We start from the raw sequence: 21,301 nt of genomic DNA on the forward strand, positions 1-21,301 counted from the left end.
TAGAGTGCAGCAAGGGAGGTTTACATTGGACATTAGGAAAAACTTCCTGTCACGGTGGTTAAACACTGGAAAAAATTGCCAAGATAATTGTGCAATCTCCATCACAGGAGATATTTAAGAGCAGGTTGGATAGACATCTATCAGGGATGATCTAGATAGTCCTTGGTCCTGCCGTGGGTATAGCGGATTGAACTTGATGACCTCTCGAGGTCCTTTCCAATTCTAGTGTTCTATAATTCTATGTATCCTTCAGGTACAATAAAATACAGGGTATCTCAGCCCCTTTCTGCAGTTGAAATTTAGTTTAGCAAAAAGAAAATCTTTCAGTTTACACATTTGGACACATTTGGCAGTGATGGCTGAAAACGAAAAGGCCTTACAGTGAGGTAACTATTAGAGTCTATAAGATTCTGCAATGAAAAACTTTCTTTGGATACATTTTGCATCTAAAGTAGATGTAAACTCTGTCCAAATATCATGTGCATACAGCTCAATCTAAACCATATACAATGTACAACTTCCTTTGTAAAACCTTTAGATTGAGCATCATGATCAATCGCTTATCAATATTCCCCTGTAATTTGAAAACTTAACTGGCAAATTCTCCCCTGATTATACTAAGCTTAATTTCCCTTCTTACCAATGAAATCAACAGAAAAATAGACACCATATTTGTTTCTGTGGAAATTTTAGATCCTTCCATTTTCAAGTGATCTCCAACAAATTCACCTGAGAGTTCAGATTAAAGTCCACCGGAGTTATATAATATAAAGTCTGTAATTTGGATGCCAGGTGAATCGCCTATTAAAGAATAGCATCAATATGTCAATGAAATAGATTTTTTTAGCTCAAAGCAATGCGGTCATCCCAATAAACAATGCCAGTCGATTCCTACACATTTGACACATGTCTGTATTTAGTGGAGGCTATAAAGAAATAGTATGCCCTTCCGCTATTGTCATTCTGCAAACGTGAGCTGCTGTGCATTATATTATTTCACTGATTTCCACCCAGCTCCTATTAATGCAGACAGGAGTTCTGTACCTTGGAATCATGGCCGGCAGGTAGGGGAGGTTGGGAGAGGCTGAGCCCCCACAAACAGCCAGATGTGGACCTACTTACACTTCAACCTCAGGCCCTGCATCAGCAGTGCCACTGGACTCCACGGGCTGGGACCACACCACCAGCCTTTCCATGACTGAGGAGGTTGCAGAAGCAGTGCTACCCCCTCTCCCTCCGAGGTTGGGGGCCTGAAGGCTAGCCACTTTGGCTGTGTCTAGACTACATGCCTCTGTCGTCAGAGGCATGTAGATTAGACACATAGGCAAAGGCAAATGAAGCCGCGATTTAAATGATCGCGGCTTCATTTAAATTTACATGGATGCCGCGCTGAGCTGACAAACAGCTGATCAGCTGTTTGTTCGCTCAGCGCGCTAGTCTGGACGCTCCCCTGCCGACATCAAAGCCCTTTGTCGGCAGCCCCGTTAGTCCTCGTGGGATGAGGTTTACCGGGGCTGCCGACAAAGGGCTTTGATGTCGGCAGGGGAGCGTCCAGATTAGCGCGCTGAGCGGACAAACAGCTGATCAGCTGTTTGTTGGCTCAGCGCGGCAGCCATGTAAATTTAAATGAAGCCGCGATCATTTAAATCGTGGCTTCATTTGACTTTGCCAAACAAACAAATCTACTTGGCTCCGTCGACGGAGCCACGTAGTTTAGACGTACCCTTTGAGTGGGCGCTGGTGGCCATGATGGAAGGCTCTGGGTTTTGGGGCATCTGGAAGAGGCAAGGCTGGGAGCTAGCCTCTGCAGCCAGAGGTTCACGAGCCAAACGTGCTTGGAATACCTTTCCCACACATGAAAAATAGTTCAGACTCATAGACTTTAAGGCCAGAAGGAACCATCTAGTTTGACCTTTAGCACCTTGCAGGCCACATAACCTCACCCATTCCTGTAACAGACTTTCTAACCTCTCCTCAAATCTTGATGTAAAGACTTCAAGTTACCGATAATCCATCATTTATACTACTTTAACATGCAAGTGACTCGTGTCCTATGCTGAAGAAGAAGAAAAACACCTAGTATCTCTGTCAATCTGACCCAGGGGACAATTTCTTCCTGATTCTGAGCACGTGGTCAAGACCCACCAGGCAGATATCTGGGAAAGAATTCTCTGTAGTAACTTGGAGCCTTCCACCTACAGTCCCAGTATCAAATCACTGAAGATATTTGCTGCTAGCAGTCACTGGCCAGCTACATGCCGTTATAGGCAATCTCACCTTAACATCCCCTACATAAATTTATCAAGCTCAGTCCTGAAGTAATTTAGGTTTTTCCCCAAACTGCTCCCCTTGGAAGGCTGTTCCAAAAATTTCACTTGATGATTAGAAAGCGTCATCTAATTTCAAGCCTGAACTTGTTAATGGCCAGTTCATATCTCTCTGTTCTTGTGCCCAGATTGAAACTTAATTTATATAACTCCACTCTCTTCCTGTTATGTCACTTTGATGTATATATAGAGAACAGTCATATCGCTTCCACGTGATATGTTGTAGCAAAAAATCTTGTTGTTAGAACCTAAATGCATGACTTTGAACTTTGCACTACAGGTTGAACCCCTCTAATCTGGATTTCTCTCGTCTGATAACATCCCTGGTTAGGAATGATTTTAGTTAGCTGGATGTCCACTTATCATAGGTGTGGCCAAGTTTCCCAGTGTCCCCTAAAGTTTGTTTACAGCCACCAGCCCTGTCTCTCAGTGTTCTATGCTGTTATTTAGCTCTAATTTGCCCCAAAATGCCTTCTCAGAGCCCCATAAGCAGTGGAAGTGTAGGTAATGTTGCTAGACCATATTGACCTCCCTTGGTTTGGCAAATTCTCTGGATCAGCACCGATGAGCTCACAAGGGTGCTGAACTAGAGAGGTTCAACCTATATTAAAATTTGTGTCCACACTGTCACATTTCGATTCCTCAATTTTACAAGGTCATGCAGAGCATCTTGTATGATATTCTGCACTGGCAATACTTCCCAACTTTTTGTCATCCACAGAGGTTTATTAGCACACTCCCACTTTGTATGCCAAGATCAGTAAGAAAATGTTAAATAAGATTGGTCCCAAGACCAATCCCTGAGAAACTCTGCTAGTAGCTTCCCTCCAGCCTGATACGGAGCCTTTTGATATGACCCATTGTACTCTCCCTGTTAACCAGTTCCTTATCCCCCTCTCATTAATCCCATCTCCTCCAATTTAACTAATAATTTCCCATGTGGATCTCTATCAAATGCCTTCCTGAAATCTCTTCACAAGCTTGAATGGTTGTCTCTTTCACTCCCAGAAGCTGGTCCAGTTCACCTTGTTTCCCTAATATCCTGGGACCACCACACCCACATGGCGAACATGAATTCTGTAAGTGCATTATCAGCAGAATATACCTGACTCTTTTTGCCATGTATAATCTGCTGAATTAGTGTTTAAGAATTGAAAGGATTCTTATGTCAGTTTACACTCATATCTCGGAGATAATTCAAACTACCACTAAGGACAATGATTTCACAATAGAAATAAACACTGTTTGAGCTGTTGTTAAATCTCCTAAGAAGACTAGAAATTTCTGTATCTAATCTGGCCACTAATCTATATAGCCTCATGAATGTGCAAATCCTTAAATGTGAAGGATGTGGGAGTGATTGAGAAGAAATGCCATGGCAGCCCTTGAATAAACAGTGTGCGATTGATTCAGAGCTGCTGTGTAAAGTATCTCTGTGAATACTTTCTGTCCAACAGGTGATTGGGGTGATTACTGCCTGGGTATATTGGGTAGTTTAACCGTGAGTTGTAAGGAAAAGCAGGCAGGAAGGACATAATGGCTCAAGATAAGCTACCTCTCAGCAAATACTTGAAGACTGTGAAACAATTGGAGAGCATCTAGCTTTGAGAAGTGGGACTTACACTGCTGCAGTGGCTACTGACTGGTTATTTTAACGAGCACGTTCAAAGCCTGAGAACTAAGAAGACCAAGAACTTTCGGCTGGATCAAAAGTGGCTTTCTCCTTCTCCAGGGTATGTTCAGACCAATACAGACAGGCTATCATTGGGAGATAAGTGGATAGGTATGATAGACATGCAGGTAAACTTATTTAAAATCCCTTCCCCCCACCAATGCTACTGTAAACCGACTAGTAGCTGCTAGATGATAAATATCTTAATCCGCTGGTTTCTTATTCGCTCCTGAGCAAGGGTTTCTTATTCGCTCTTGAGCAACACCTGGCCCACAGTTCTGGCTGGCCATAGGGAAGCTAGTAAACTTGTCTTTGCCCCACTCTAGATTTGGAGAGCCCAGGGAATACTGACCACTGCAGTACAGCCTCCCGGGAGCATTGACCAAACAAGATTTTACTCCCAACGTGTTTTTTTTATTATTAACATGAAAGAGTAGAAGGGTGGCAGGCTGGCTGGCTGAGATGATTATTTAGAATTGCTGGGATTTTACTGTGGTGTTTTAATGAGACTGAAGTGCCTGGAGCTTTGGATAGGCAACTTTTTATTGTTTTAAATCTCAATCAGCAAAATTGATATGGTATGAAAGATTTTATTAGCTTCCTCTGGAATTAGTGAAACAAATGTAATGCGTGTCCTAGAAGAGCTTGAGTTTCATATCTGAGTTTCATATCGTCATCAAGCTGCTTTGGTGACCTGTAAGCTAATGAGGAGAAACAGCTGGTTTAAGTACAAAGAGTTAAGGGAGATAGGGAAAATAATTAAATCTCTCACAAGGAGTCTCATCTGGGAAGGAGCCAGTCTAATGAGAAGCAATTTGTATCCTGGAATGCTGGAATGTAAATTCAGCCTAGAAAGCTGAATAGTTAACATCAAAGAATAGCGGTATGAAATTAGAAATCCAGGAAGCCTGGAGATGTTGAGGAAATAACTGTCACCATGTGCAGTCCGTGGAGTGTTAATCATCTTTATGAAACAGAACAAATGCACAATATTTTCTTTAACTTCAGAAGATAGAAGCAAAGACTCTGGAGTGTGAATTTATAATTTTAGGGGCATTGCAAGAAACCAAACTAATCCCGCTGTGGTATTGGTAAGTGCTCCTATCACCTTAAAATAAAACAGAATTTCTCAAAAAATTGCAGGTCCTACCTGGGACCATGCCTCATCTAGGAAACTCTTTCAAAATAACTAAAATTGACTTAATTCCCAAAATAACAAAATCGAAATAGTGTCCACCCACTACGGGGAAGCCTTGAAATAAGTCTGAGGCAGGCTCTGTGAAAGAAGATGTGCTACCTCAATTTAGAGCCCCAGGAAGCACTGGGGAGTAATTAGTTCAAATTACTCTGGGGACTAGTTATTTTGAAATAGCAGCACTGGCGCATCCACACTACTGCTATTCAAAATACTTATTTTGAAAGTAGTGTTATTCCCTGAGGAAAGCAGGTATACAGATTTTGAAATAAGCAGCCTGTTACTTTTGAAATAATGATATTGATAATGTGGATGCTCCACTTATTAATTCAACCCAAGGGTGGGAGGCCGTTATTTAGAAAATAAGCCCTAGTGTAGACCAGGGCTGGATGTTGGAAACTAAGGATAAGTCTACACTGCAGTGTAAGCCCAGGGTTAGTAGAACTTCATGCTTCAACCTCCATTCCAGACGACATGTTTTCATGCTCATGATGGGTCTGTTTGATAATGATCCAAAGTGGAGTGGTTTGACACATGTTCATTTTCATCATATGAATCAGATGCTACCAACAGAAGGTTGATTTGTGTGTGTGTGTGTGTGTGTGTGTGTGTGTGTGTGTGTGTGTGTGTGTGTGCGCGGTTCAGGTTCTGTAGCTTCTGCAACAGAATGCTGCTTTTTTAAGACATCTGCAAGCATGCTTCAAAGCTTGTCCTCTCAGATTTTGGACAGTACTTCAGATTCTTAATCCTTAGGTTGAGTGCTGTAGCAATTTTTGGAAATCTCACTTTGGTACCTTAATTGTTTTTTGTCAAATCTTCAAAGAAAGTGTTCTTAAAACAAATTTGTGCTGAGTCATGATCTGTGACTCCTATGACATGAAACATATGACAGAATGTGGATACAACAGAAGACATACAATTTCCCTGCAAGGAATTCAGTCACAACTTGAATTAGCACTCTTTTTTTAACAAGCATCCGCAGCATGGAAGCATTCCTCTGCAATGTTGGCTGAAACATGAAGAGGCACATGAATGGTTAGCCTAGCATATAAATGCCTTTCAACATCAGATACAAAAGTGCCATGTGAATATTGTGACAGGTGGCAGTGTAAATAAGAAGCAGAGAACATGATCTTCCATAAATAAACAAACTTGTTTATCTTAGCTTTTGGCTGAACATGAAGTAGGACTGAGTGGACTTGTAGGTTTTAATGTTGTACATTGTTTTATTTGAGTGCAGTTATGTCACCAAAAAACCCCACATTTGTAAGTTACACTTTCACAGTAAAGATTGTACTGCAGTATTGTATGAGGTGAATGGAAAAGACTTATTTTGTTTATCATTTTACAATGCAAATATTTGTATTAAATAATATAAAGTGAGCACTCTAACTTCAGATTATATTCAATATTCAGATATTGTGTGTTATAATTTAAATCAATATATTTGAAAATGTAAAAAACAAAAAATATTTAAATTGGCATTCTATTGTTTAATAGTGCGATTAATCACAATTAATTTTTTGAGTTAATTGCATGATTTAACTGTGATTAATCAACAGCCTTAATATTAAGTTAATTAGAATTTGTTGTTCTGACAAGGGAGCTTTTGGGGAATTATCTTAAATTAAAAATGTATGGTGTGTGAAAAGAAACAGAAATGGGTTATTTAAAACAGTAGGGGAAATGAAGTTTCTTAGAGAAAGGTGATAATATACAGTCAGTGAAATGAGGATAGGATGGTAAAACGACATAAAAGGGAGAAGGCACTAGTCAACACAGCAGTTAATTTTTTTTTAATCACTTTGGAAAACTGACCTTAGGGCTATTCAAATGTGACATTGACAGTTCTGAGAATGAAGAATTCTGTTTGCTGAACACCTATAGTAAAGGCAGCAGCTATTCATGTTCCTACACTCTGCCCACTGGCAAAGTGTCTGAGTGTCTTTCTGGAGAGAGACCATCTCTGGGGTAAAATTATGGTTCACACTCTATCAGTACTCCGAGATTGCCCATTGGTGTCAGTTGCGATGTGATTTGTAATCAGTCCTGGGAAATGGACTGGTAGTCTCAGCTCATTTAACATGGGTTGTTAGTGATTATCAGAGGATAACTTGGAACTGGCCATATAGCAGGGGTGGGGAACCTAAGGCCTGGGGAGTTGGATGCAGTCTCCAGCTTGCCTGGATCTGGCCCCTGAGGCTCAGGACCCCCTTCCTGCATTGGGGAGCCTGCGTTGGTGCTCCAGCCCTCCCCACTGCCCCGCTGTGGGGCTGGAGCACACATTTAATAGGTTGGGCCCCCCAGTCTCTGGTGTATGAGGTGAACGTAGGGAGTGTCTTTCTCCTTCTCAGTCAGTTTAAGGGGTTTTTTTTGCCTCTTATTTGTGTGCAGCTCCAGACTGACTTTTCTGTGGGTCAGCGGCCCCTGACACAAAAAAGATTCCCCACCCCTGCCCTCTAGGGGTCAAAGGTTCTTTAGCCTAGTACTAGTCAACGTAATCACCACCGTATTCCAACCACTACTTGGATAGACTTGAGAATAGCTGCACAGATGGATTCAAGGCACCACTCAAACACATAATAGAACCACTGTCAGTAACTCAATCTAGGAGGATCCCGAGCAGATGAGGTTCACCACAGGAAAAGGAGACCAATGTGTGAAATAGGGTTTGTTGTGCAAAGGCTCAATATGTCGACAATTGAAAAAGGGTAAAGCATGCGTATTGTATCTACAGATTACGGAAAGTGTGCATAATTTGTCCCAAAGAAAGATGGAAGTATTTGGTTTAGATTTCTGAAAAGGCAGGTTATCCAAGAAGAGTATAATAGTTTTGGATTGCAACTGCTTTTTTCTAACCTTTTTAGTGAGATACCTCCATGACAAGTCTATGGGGGAGGAGATACCTACCTTCAATCTGTTGTCTCTTCTTATATTGAAAGCTCTTCAGGGCAGGGAGTTGTACTATCTGTACAGTGCCTAGCACAAAATAGCCCTGTCTTGGTTGGACCATGTAGGCATTACTCTAATGCAAAGGGAAAAAAAATCCCAAGATCTTCTATTCTACCATCCCTTCCGCTGCAAGCCCCTGTAACGTCATTACTAAGGGTGTCTTTGTTGTATGAGGTGATCAGGTGAGGACGAGCCTCAGAGCTGGCTCTTAGAAAGGAGAGGTGCTGCAGAATGCCCAGTTTGGCATTCTTATGGCTACAGGTGAGGGATTACTCTCATTTCAGCTTAGGGAACTGCCTTTAGTGCTACAGAGCCCAAGAGCCCAGCATAGATTCTTGGGGCCCAGCAACATCTGAAGAAGTTTTTCTTCTCTGTAGGGTACATCTAGACTGCAAGGATGTTCCCTGCGTCCAAGGAACGTGTCCGCTATTTTGAAATAATTTTCAAAATAATGGATGCACTATTTTGGCATCCCTGTAAATCTTGTTCCACGAGGAATAAAGGGTGACTCGAAATAGTGCTTTATTTTGAAATTCGGCACAGTGTAGACGTGCCAAATTTCTAAACAGCCTATTTCAAAATAGCATCGAAATAAGATACACAATATGCGTAGCTCAAATTGTGTATCTTATTTTGAGTGACAGTGCTGTGTAGACACACCCTGTGAGAGAAGTCTGAGAATAGGGATGGCGACAGGTGGGTGAGGTAATATAGTGTGACAGAAATGGAGATTTCTTGCAATATCTTTGGGAGATCTTGCTCATTCAGTTTAGGTATCCTTGCAGACCGGGGATTGTATGGAATTCTGAGGGGAAGAGGGAGCACAGCTCCTCTGCAAACAAAAGAAGGGTGTGTGGAGGGTGATGAGGAAAATTCACTCAGGTTACAATACCTCTTGAGAAGTACCACCGCCTGGAGAAGGTCACGTTTACCAGCTCTCACTGGATTCTCCTGAGACCCATCGGCAAAAAATGGTCTTTGTGGAAAATAGTCTGTGTTTAAACTAATTCAGGGCCTACTTTTTGACCCAGCAAACATGATCTTCTACTCTAGCAGGGGTAAACTCTTCTTGGGAAAGGTTGGAAGACCTGTGGCCTGCTGAGGCCCTATCAGACTGATGAGTTATCTATGGTAAGCTTTTTAGCATGCATGTAGGTTCTTCTATTGTTTTCTGTTTTCTCTGTTATGCGTTCATTTAAGAATAAATGAACTTGCTTGGTGAATTATAGCTGCAGGAAATCTCACTTGTTACAGACTCTGAAGAGAAAGCAAAGCCAAGATGCTGGCCTATCTAGGTAGTCTGACTTCCTGGGATGATCACAGTGTCAGCAAGGAACTAACTGTGCAGCCTGGAGAAACCACGATTGGGTGGGGGAGAGATGCAGGTCTCTGCCCCGGAGAGGTGATAGCTGAGGAGCCACAAGCCTTGTGTGGGTACATTTGGGGGAACTACGGGTGGGAAGCGGGGGAGGGGAACAGGCACAGTTGCCCTCCCTAAACAGTGATGTTTAGACTTCCTCTTTGGCCTTAGGCAAGTTGCATGACTTCTATGTGAAACTCTTTCCCATGTGCACGGGGGATATTATTTCCTGTCTTGCAGGAGAGGCGTGAGGATTAAGGACTTGCTTGATACACTAAAGAATGGGTTCCATGCTGCATATAATACTGAAATCATGTGTGGAACTTATAGACTGTTGTCTCATAGGAATGCTTTCCGGAAAACAGTGTTATATCAAGAGCACGTGGGGAGTTTATAATTGAATTGATGTGTATATTCACAAACAGTTCTAGAAATTCAGGGGTCTTATAAGGGCGTGAAATCAGTTTTCTTTCATGTATCTTGAACTAAAGGCAACCTTTTGAAACTTCTGCAAAGCTCTTTGCTGCTGAAATGTGTTAATAAATAGGCCTCACTTATCAATATGCATAGCTGGCAGAAATCAGTGGGACATTGTGGGTCCAAGTCATAGCCAATAGATGAACGGTGTTATTGAAAGGATTGTTTTAAACAGATCATGTAAATATTTCTGGAGCAGTCGTAGCCCCTGGAATATGGTAGATTTTTCTGAACTGATGGGAAAGATTTCCCTGAAATATGCTTCTAATTAACTTTTGTTCATTATTTATGCAGTGTAATTTCCATCTGCAGCACTCACTCTTTGCACATCTGACTGGCAAGTTCATCACTTTCCAGAGTGCATCTGCATTTTGATTAGCCCTCAGAGAATTGCAGGTTTGCTATGGCCATAAATAAACATGACAGAACTTCAAAACCACCATCCCTGTCTTTGCAATACAGTTAGGTTTAAACTCAGCTAGAGTGACGTGGAGACATTGATGTGATGATCAGTCCGGAAAGTAACAAATATTTAAAAATACATCTGATAGCAAGCTCTGTTGAAAGGAATGTAGTTTGCATAGCTAAGGTTCAGTGCAATATGTTTTGTCTGGTGTCCTAAGTGTTTGGAGAGGGAATAAACTGTAGCAAAAATTCAGCATAGGTAGAATGAAGGGGGTAGACGGGAGAGTCATTCGTTCTGCTGCTCTGATTGTACGGCTTTATTTAATTCAGGGGCTTAGCTCATTGGGCTGGGTGTGTTTTTCTATGTAATATTTTAATTAATATACAAGCATCTATGATTATTGGATTAGCAATTGAAATAAATGAATTAAAGAGAAGATACAGAGCCTTCATTTTCCTAAGAGTATAAATTGGCATTGAAAACATTAGTATTGTAGAGGACATGCTGTGTGTTGATAATGTAAGCTGACCATCATGACAGTGCTGATATTTTAATATGCAAATAACTTTAATGAACTGTATTACTTTCAGTTCTCAGCAGGCAAATATTTTGTGCTGTAATGTGTTTTAATTTCAGGGAAGAATTGGCCCTTACAAACTCCACTTTATGCTGGTTTCGACAAATTTATTTTCCTTACATTTATAGATTATTAGTCATGCAAAATTGTCAAACCCTGGCATATGTAAATGCTTAATTATTGATTTGCTCTTTTCCTCTATTGTAGCCATAGTTCTGCTTCCAAATATTTATTCCTTTCAAATATAATCCCTCTGATTAATGACAGGATTCTCTAATAGTCTAATCAATGCACAGCAAGTTAAGCTAAAATAATCCTACAATATATTTCTTACCTTTAAGGGATACCCACTCCTGTGAATTAATCAAGTTTGCACAGAACATGTAAAAGTTAATTTTTTCTTACCAGGAGAGATGTTTCATTTGGAGAATTGTTAATTTGCTTTTAATTTTGTTTCCTATATAAAAATACATTTTTGCAAACTGCAACAATAAAGCATGGAGGACTGATATAAAAATTGCCTGACTTATGAAGGTGGGAGCCAGACTACTATTTCACATGGTTGAACTGACCAAAAAAAAAATGGCTTATTCAGTGCTTATTGATATGTGATAATAGTAGATTAAAAAAAAGTCAAAACACAGATTTAATCTCTTGAGAAAATTCATTTGACATTTTCATCTGTTGTTTTGAAATACTATGGCAGTAAAGAATATTTCGTGGGCAGATGCATGCTATTTATTTAATTTCATTCCTTACTTAAAATAGTAGAATGCAAATTTTTCTAGGTATGGGAGAATGATATTAAATATGAAATTTTTTATTTGAAGTTTGTCTATTTCCTTTGAAGTTATTTTATGTTTTGAATATGAAGTATTATTCACCCCAGACAAAATATTTAAAGTGAAGATTCTCGTAGTAAGCAACATTCTCATTAGAAAAAATACATGGCAGTAGTTTTATTTTTAATGCTTAGGCTAACTCGGTAATAATTTTAATTATTTTACCGAATACACATTCTCTTTAAAGGTAGTTATGAAAAAAATGCACATACTGTAACAACTTTGAACCCTAAAACAGTTCTGAAGCATGACACTAGACTTCAGTGTGATACGTAGACAGGTTTTGTTGTTGTTGGTGTTAAAGCTTTTTCAAAACACAGCTGAATGTATTTTCAGGGGATCAAATTCACTGCAGTGGTAAGTGGATGGAATAAATTAGAGTTACTTTTCTTAGCCACAGAGTCCAAGTAGTGAAGGTTTAATGTCCTTTAAAAACAGAGCAGTGCAAAACGCTAGCATGAAAAATCCAATTTGATAGTTTCCTTGTCTAAATTTACACTGTCTTCACTTCTCCAGTGAAGGCCCATATCAATACCGGTTTTTTTTCCGGGGGGGGGGGGGGATTTTTAAAACTAAATCTTTCTTACGTGATGTCTACACTGAAATTAGACATCTACAGCTAGCCCATGCCAGCTGACTCGGGATCATGGGACTTAAATTGGCGGGTGCTATTTTCTGTGTAGACTCTCCCACCTTGCCAGAATCCCAGCCTGAGCCCAGAAGTCTACAATGCAATTAAACAGCCCTGCTGTCAGATTCCCATGAAACCAATGTAGTTGGCATGGGCCAACCCCAGTTTATTAATTATAGTGTAGAAATACTCCCAATACTCATAATGTCCTTGGTTCATTCAGCAATTCTGAGCCCAACATGGGCCTACTCAAATTATAGCAGGGAGGGGGCCGCACAAGGGTTATGTGTTACTGATTTATTTAATTTTCTGAAATTGGAGCTTAATAAGACACATTAGCCATCAGAGAGATTTCAAAAAGCATGTGTTGGCATGTTTCAGGTTGTTGTTCAGCGCCTTAATTAGCTGCAACTAAGAATGGAAGCTGCAGTATAAAATATAAATTAGCAAGATCAACTTTTTTTGCTTTTAAGGCTTTTCGGGCCTCTCAGAGAACCTACTCCAACCTATCAGCTGTCAGAAAGCTTTTTCTATTTTTGCTTTGCTTGGGATGTATCATTACCTGGTAGTTTAATTCTGCTTAGTACTTAGCTTTGCTACATTAATCAATTGAGCCTTTGAAATGTCATGGGAAAATGATGAAGTATGATCATCCCTGTTTTGCAGATGGGTAAACTGAGGCACAGATCATTTAAATGATTTTGCCTGAGGTCTCCGAGTAAGGCTGTGGAGGATCAAAAATTTAGGAGCCACCCAGTAGGCCATGGTATCTCTGGTGCATGGATAGGAAGGGGGCTATTTCATTTGTCCTCAGCAGTGCTAATGGCATTGGGTGTACAACGTGTTCTTCTCCATGTGGAAGTGAAAGGCTGCTACTGTTATTTCCTTTCACTTTTGTATCTGCTATCTGGTACGATGATCACTGGTGGCTCTTTGGTCTCAAACTTCTGTATCATCTTTTCAGGTAGTTATCTGGGCTGACTACGCTACAACTGGTGGCATTTTCTCTTTGCTTCTTTAATTCAGGATTACTGCCTTGGGTCTCTGTGAACCTGCATGTTTCCCAGGTCTCAGGAGACTTGGGAAAGAACCTGACATCTTGCAGAATTGGTACCCCAGAAGTGGGAGTGAACAAGATCAGCGAATGAGTTGCAATTTCAGTGGGAATGGGGCTATGAGCACCTCTCAAACATGGCTCTATATAATCCCCTTTCTCTTAAACCCAAAGGTTAATTATGATGGCCTTTCCATGTCTATCACCTTTTAGAAGGACTGATTCTGATTTACAAATAGAGGCAACCTTCCTCTGTGGTGGAGGTACCCAAGATTTGTTTCTGCTTGCAGGTAACACTGTCCTATGGTGTCTCTTATAGGAAATAGTTTTGCTCGTGGAAGTTGATAATGGTGCTTTTCTGTCATTCAGTATATTAATTTCTCAGTGGAATACAATGGGGCTTTAACAAGAAGGTGACTGAACAAGATAAGTTTGATCTTGGCTGTTTCATATCAGAGAACACTTTCTGTTAAGATTTGATAAGCAAATGATAAAACTTTTAATCAATTTTGGATTAATGTAAAGTATTTATTTGTTCAGGTAGTTTGTTGGCTTCCTTATTAGCATTTGATGTCATTAAAGTCATAATTTAATTAAAAATAAAGTGATTAAGGAAGGCTTAGCTGTGTAGGAACTACGACGGAAAACAGCGGGTTTCGAATATGCATATTTTCCTAATCGTTTGTTTAATTTTGGATTATAAAGTGCACCCAATGAAATGCACCCAATGAATGGTCACTACTTACAAAATTAGGAAATGCTTCATATCATGTAAACAAATGTTGGGGAGAGAACCCTGTCCATGAAATATATACCCATCCTGTCCCCTACTTTTATTTAGGAAGAGGGCTGGGGAAGGAGGGAGAACAGGTGTCTGAAATAGATTTGTATAGGCCATTGATGAGGGTTATGAGACTGTTGAATGCCCATCACCCTACTATGACTATGTGGATGAACCTCTTTAATACTCGGGGCAAACAGCAACCGTGTTCCAGTTATTTCCCTTTAATTATTTACATGAATAGATTTTGCCTGATTTGAGGTACAATCACCCCAGGCTGTTCCGATATCTTGACCAGGATCCGGGAAAACAGAGAGGCTGTACCCTTGGTTCCAGCAAAAGTCATAGATGTGCGAGTCACGTGCATAGGGAGATTGAAATTTTATCCCTGGTGGCATTGCATCCTTTTTAAGCAAAAGTGACAGAACAGAACTGCCCCTTCCCTAGGGACCACCCATGAGAGAGCCCTTGGGGAAATGAGCAAGAGCTCAAATTTATCCTCGTACATCTCTCAGTAAGGGAAGAGCAAAGCCACTTAGGCAGCTGACTCCAGGAAGGAGGGGCAGGCAAAGTGTGGTCTGGAGTTTCAAGATTGTACTCAGACAAGAATAATGGACACTTACCAGACACATTAGGAGGCCAATAGATGATCTAACCTGGGGTGGAAGGGAGCTCAGGGTATTAAGGGAAATGAGTCTTTTCCTGTAAGTGTGTGTGTGTGTGTGTTCCACACAATATATCATCTACTCTGAAACATATTTTTGATACACTCGAGGACATGGAATTCTTACAAATTATTATATTTATCTTACCTTTTATACCCTCAGAATAACTGAGTAAAAAACTTATAAAATTGGCTTAGTGATTGCGACACATTAATACAGAGCCATCTAATCAATCACATTTCTGTGCACTGAGTTCATTGTGACATTCACTATAGTGATTTATCACAATGCAGCTGATTGCTTAAATAAGCACAAGGATGTCTCCTGCTCCTTGTTCATTAGCTTATTGGACCTGCTAACAAGTCCATCATATAAGCTTGACTATAATTTGAAATGTAAAGTGACAGTTCTCATCAGCACCATTGCGGTTATGTAATGTTGTTTAATCTCTCTTCTCCTTCATCAAAATAATTGCCTTCCTCTCCTAATTATTTGAACATTGGGATGTAGGTAGCAGGCAGCAGTGTGGTTTTGAATAATAATGAGTAAAATATTAATACAGCTTCAGTTTCATTTGGAGGATTTGAAAGAGAAATAGTAAGAAACAATCACCACATTAAGGTTATAGGTCACAGAAAATTTTGTTAATTATACTCAACAAATGAGAAGAAATTTGCTTAGTTGCATTGTACTTTATGCTGAGGGAAGACTAAACAATGAACAAGATGAATAACTTTGTTTAAACACAAAGCACAGAGTTAGGTGGAAAATGTGTGTCAGGTAGATGGATTTTCATTAAAGGTTTGTTACAGGTAATGTAGCAAACTCATCCCCTAAGTAACTCTAACATCAGTTTTGTCTATGTTGTGGAGCCTGTGCTGATAGAGCTATGTTGGCATAGTCCTCCTAGATTGTGCGCAGCGTACCACGACAAAAGGAGTTTTTCTGTCAGTATAAAGAACACCGTCTCGCTGAACAATATGGAGCTATATTGAAAGAAGCCTACTTCAATCCATATAGTTTGTTTACTCTGGCTGTTTTTTCCACGCCTCTCACTAATAACTCTTAATGACTGTCTTATGGTGCCAGTGACAAAGCTTTCTCCATGCCTCAGAGAACATAGCTGTATGTACCACTGAATAGCCAGGCAGCCAGAGAATCTTTTTCAATTGTTGTTGGCAGGTAAGGTGTGTGAATGAGTCCCCCGAGTTCTACATTCTACACAATTGGGGTATAAATACCTGGTTTTCTCTGTTTCTTTCTGTCCACCTATCAGAGCGGTTATGAGTCCAACCTGTTCTTTTTCTTCAATACGTTACTTTTACATGAAGAGTTCTGAATAGCTCGTGAGTAGCATTCAATAGGTAGACAGTTTAGACACAAATCTTAATTAGCTTTCTTTTGAGGTGTTTGGCTAACTGAGGTGTTTGGCTAATTTTACTCTTTTGCAATGTATTTGGGCATTTGGCAAGATGAGAGATTTGTCTAGGAAAACATGGATGAAGCCCATGAGGATTATTTTATTTTTATTTTTATTATTATTATTATTATTATTATCATTATCAGTAACTTAGCAAAGGAAGAGATGCTTTGGGCTCATTTCTTTATGATATGTGTGTGAGTAAGGCTACTGTGATCTGTAAATAAATGGAAATCAGAGAAAAAATCCCAAAGTTTTGGGAAAAGAGGAAAAAAAATCATCCCACGTTGACAATTTCTTTCAAGTTTTCCTTGTTTCTTCCAATGTCCTTTCCTCAGTTGATGAAACCTTTTTCTGTCATCCCAGCTGCCAAAGCCCATTTCCAAACTTGCATTTCACATCACAGTATCAACCTACTCTAGTCAGTGACAAAAGCTTCTATCTTTAGAACTGCCAAATACAGCCAAATAATTCCAGGACTAAATCTTGCAGCATTACATTTATAAAATAACTGAAAACCAAACAAACCCGAAGTTTTATTTAATTCAATATACAAATAGTAACATAGGTCATACCAGGCTGACTGACTTTCATTTTAATTCCTTTTGAAGTAAAAAAAAAAAACACACACACAAAAACCAAAGAACCCCTCCCCGCATATACACACAGTATCCCAAACCTCTGATTTTGAATACACATTTTCTCACCAGTTTTCACCTCCCTCACATCCCCAGCATTTTCACACACAAACTGCAACTGTCTATCAAATTCTCTACTGATGTACCACAAAGATCACAGCATTTGGTGCATTATTTATGACTACGTTTAGACTACATTCCTCTGTCAGCAGAGGGATGTAAATGAAGCACTTCAAAATTGCAAATGAAGCCAGGATTTAAATATCCTGTGCTTCATTTGCATAAGCATGTAAGGGTGCTCTTTCGAAAAAGCGCTATTTCGTAATTGAAACCGCAATCTAGATGCTGTTTACAGGATCTTTCGAAAAAGCACCCTGTTTTCGAAAGAACCGCATCTAGACTGCGGTTTCATATTTGAAATAGCGCTTTTTCGAAAGAGCGCCATTACGTGATTATGCAAATGAAGCACGGGATATTTAAATCCTGGCTTCATTTGCACTTTAGAAGTGCTTCATTTACATCCGTCTGCCGACAGAGGGATGTAGTCTACCTGTAGACTAAGTTCCATCTATCATCCAAGAACTCATAGACTAGTTACTGGATCTCCAAGTTTAAGATAAGGTAATTTTGCATCCCACCTTGGCAGTTCCAAAGGCCTTTTTGCAATTGTTGACTTGCTCCTCTGATGCCCTCACTCCTCTCCTGCTTCCGCTCTTCTCCGCACAGAATCTCACCATTTTTTTCCGAGAGAAAATTGACAAAATACATGACCTTCCAAGCCAAAGGTCAGTACCGATACTGTACCCACATCTTGTTTGATCTGTCAACTGTGTTCAACAACTAACATCTCTGTGCTGATGACTGACAGATCCACTTCTTTGTTGCAGAGCTATTTTTCTGTCCAAACTAAAAACTCAGTCTATCCTCCTTGTTATTTCCCTATGGAAATTCTAGCTGTCAGTTCAAACTCAACTTAGCTAAACCAGTGCTCTTCATCACCCCACCCGCATCACCACTCTCCACCTCCTTTCTCAGTCACTGTAGACAACACTACCATCCTGCCAATCACACAGGCCCATAATCTGGATGTCATCTTTGATTCGGACCTGACTGTAGGTCTCCAAAGCCAGGCTATGTCTAAATCTTGCCAACTCTTTCTGCATATTTTCAAGATAAAGCCTTTCCTCTTCATCCACACATCTAAAATGGTCTCCTCTCTGTTCTTGCAATCTCTCTTTTTCTGGCCTAGAGAAATATAATCCTTCCCCAGTCGTATCCATTTGACCGCCATTTTGACCATGTCATCCCTTCCTTTGAAACCCTCTGCTGGTTCTTCCTTCTCTATCGCACCAAGAATAAGTTGTTTGTCTTTTCCTCCAGGGACTTCATGACTTGTCGTCTCTCATTTGCTAATGAGATGACTACTCCCATTGATTGGCCAATGATGACAGCCTCCATTGTCCACTGGTTAAAATATCAATAAAGTGCCTTTTTGGCTTCTCCCAAGCTACATGTCATGCTTGGGAGGAGTTCCTCACAAACATCTGTAAAAGTTCTTATTTTCCTTCCGATTCCTTCTTAAAACTCTTTGCTGTGATGCTATAAAAACAACTTGACAGTGATTAGGCAGTTGCTGTGTTGATGGCACTGTTTATCTTGTGGACCAATATTGACTCATTGCTTCTTTGTACTCCATGATCTGCCTCCTGTATCCATCTGTGATCTCTTTTCTTAGCTAGATTCCAAGCTCTTTGGGTCAGGCCAGATATCTTGTTTTGTTCTCTGTTCGTAGACTGCACTGCAAAATGGGTTCCTGGCTCATGTTTATGGCTCCTAAAGCCTTGCCAATACATATAAATAACTCATGTTCCCATGCACCAAGAGAGAGGTTCTCACACTGAAGATATCTTACTCTGTCTTGGTAGGATTTCTCTGAAGATTTTATTATTGCACATGCATGGCTTCCAGAACACACTATGAAATTACTTGGCCCTCGCAATCGTAGCTAAACGAAATGGCAATCTCACTAAGAAAATTGTTCCTTGAACTGAAATGAGAGCTCTTGTCTATTTGTTACACAAATTTCAGCTATAACTAACTTGAGTCTGGAGGAGGATTGATTCTTTACCTTCTGTGAGCTCTAACTTCATTACAGTAATACCAATGTGAAAGAAATCATACCCAAAGGAAATACCAATCAGGAAAAACTGCTTCAACGGAGCACAAAGCTTACTAGTGAAAAATGATGTGCTATCATGTCAACGGACACATCTAGTTTAATTTTCTTAAAAGTACCAGGCCGTTTGAAATAAGGCCAGTCGTGACAACTTTCTTTCCATGCCTTAAAAGAACACAAACTAACTTTCCAGTCTTTTATTAACGATTTACAATAGAAGAACCATAGGGACAAGGCAAATATTGTATTATACCCTGATGAGATCTATACATACTGTACCAAGTAGCAGCAGGTACCTGTAAATGATACATGCAGTGTTCCGGCATGTGCTGCAGTTGTTGAGGTCTTGGCCGGTGCGATAGAAGTTGCGCCTGCAATAGACAAGAACCACTGTCATTTATATAAAAAAGCTTTGAACTGAGAAGCTAGGATTATAATAAATCAGACCATCCTTTACAGGCATTTTTTCGGAGCCTACTCACAAATTTAACACTGAAATTTGTTGCTAAGGGTCTGGTTTAAACCCAACCAAAGCACGTATATTTATCATCCTGAACCTCTGACCTAAAACTCATTTAAACTGTGGTGCAGATATTGTGCTCAGGGGATTCTCTGGAAAGCAGGTGGTTTTGTGCAGCTGTTATCTTCTATAAGAATACATGTGGCAAGAACAGTTCAGTTGTAAGAGCACCTCTTGATTGGAACGCATTTGAAACCATTTGCCATGTTTTCTGTACATTGAAACTGTATCTTTTTTTTTCTTGCTTTCTATTTTTCCACTCTCTTTTCTTTTGTCCCTTCCTTGGGACAGAAAAGCAAGACAGACAAGCATTTTCACTGAAGAGTGCCACAAAAGGCAAATGGACATAAATGGCTTAATGAACCCCCAAACCCATGTTCTTTTGTGGTTTCTCCTATTTCAGCCTGTAGCTGCTGGACAAGGCTTTGTGTATTTGAAAATTAATTGAAGAAAACAAACACTTCTCTTTGTGGCTACCGTGAAAGTTGACAAAATGTACAAGCTGACTGGGAGGGTTGCAGAATGGCTGTCCCTGGAGATGGTCAAGGCTTGGCTTGGCTTGACAGTCATCTGTCAAGAGCAAGTTGGGGACAACAGCAGTAATGTAGTCCTGCTGCAGAGATGTGTTGTGCCTGGCTCCTTTCATTCTAGGTGTGCAATTCATTGAAGTCAATGGCAGCTCTATCTGTATGCAAAGTGTATAATCATATCCAAAATGATTTGCTGATTGCTAACCTCAGGCTGTTCTTTTCAGGAGTGGTAGTGTAGCTTCTCACAAAACAATGGGAACAATTAGCATCAAACAAGGGTGGGAGAGGGGGAGGATAGGTCAGAATTGTCTGGCCTCTGGCCAAACTTCTTAAGTAAAGTAAGTTGTCATGGAATAAGAGGGAAGGTCCTTTCATGAATTGATAACTGGTTAAAAGACAGGAAACAAAGGGTAGGAATAAATGGTAAATTTTCAGAATGGAAGGAGGTAACTAGTGGTGTCCCCCAGGGGCCTGTCCTGGGACCCATCCTATTAAACTTATTTATAAATGATCTGGAGGAAGGGGTAAACAGAGAGGTGGCAAAATTTGGAGATGATAACAAACTGCTCAAGATAGTTAAGACCAAAGCAGACTGTGAAGAGCTTCAAAAAGATCTCACCACACAAAATAGCAAATGAAATTTAATGTTGATCAATGTAAAGTAATGCACATGGGAAAAAAGAATCCCAACTATACTTATGATGTAATTTAGCTACCACTAGAAAGAGAGAGATCTTGGAGACATTGTGGATAGTTCTCTGAAAACATCCACTCAGTGTTCAGCAGCAGTCAAAAAAGCAAACAGAACATTAGGAATCATTAAAAAAGGGATAGAGAATAAGACAGAGAATATCTTATTGCCTCTATATAAAACCATGATAAGCCCACATTTTGAATACTGTGTATAGATGTAGTCGCCTCATCTCAAAAAAAGGTATATTGGCATTGGAAAAGGTTCAGAGAAGGGCAACAAAAATGATTAGGACTTTGGAACGGGTCCCATATGAAGAGAGATTAAAAAGACTGGGAATTTTTACCTTAGAAAAAAGGAGACTAATGGAGGATATGATAGAAGTCT

General features: G+C 40.0%; 2 protein-coding genes across 3 annotated transcripts in view; one reads left to right on the forward strand and one right to left on the reverse strand.

The window, feature by feature from the left end:
- The window catches only part of DOCK2 (dedicator of cytokinesis 2), a 499,444-nt gene that overhangs the window by 225,903 nt on the left and 252,240 nt on the right, over window positions 1-21,301 (forward strand). The gene's annotated exons all lie outside the window — the stretch shown is intronic.
- The window catches only part of INSYN2B (inhibitory synaptic factor family member 2B), a 135,807-nt gene that overhangs the window by 9,822 nt on the left and 104,684 nt on the right, over window positions 1-21,301 (reverse strand). The window contains exon 3 of the mRNA XM_006115763.5: window positions 19,470-19,544. Coding sequence (XP_006115825.3) covers window positions 19,470-19,544 — 75 coding nt within the window. The remainder of the gene's footprint in view (window positions 1-19,469; window positions 19,545-21,301) is intronic.

This window comes from Pelodiscus sinensis, chromosome 16 (genome assembly GCF_052426305.1).
Source record: "Pelodiscus sinensis isolate ZL-2025 chromosome 16, ASM5242630v1, whole genome shotgun sequence".
NCBI classification, from domain to species: domain Eukaryota; kingdom Metazoa; phylum Chordata; order Testudines; family Trionychidae; genus Pelodiscus; species Pelodiscus sinensis.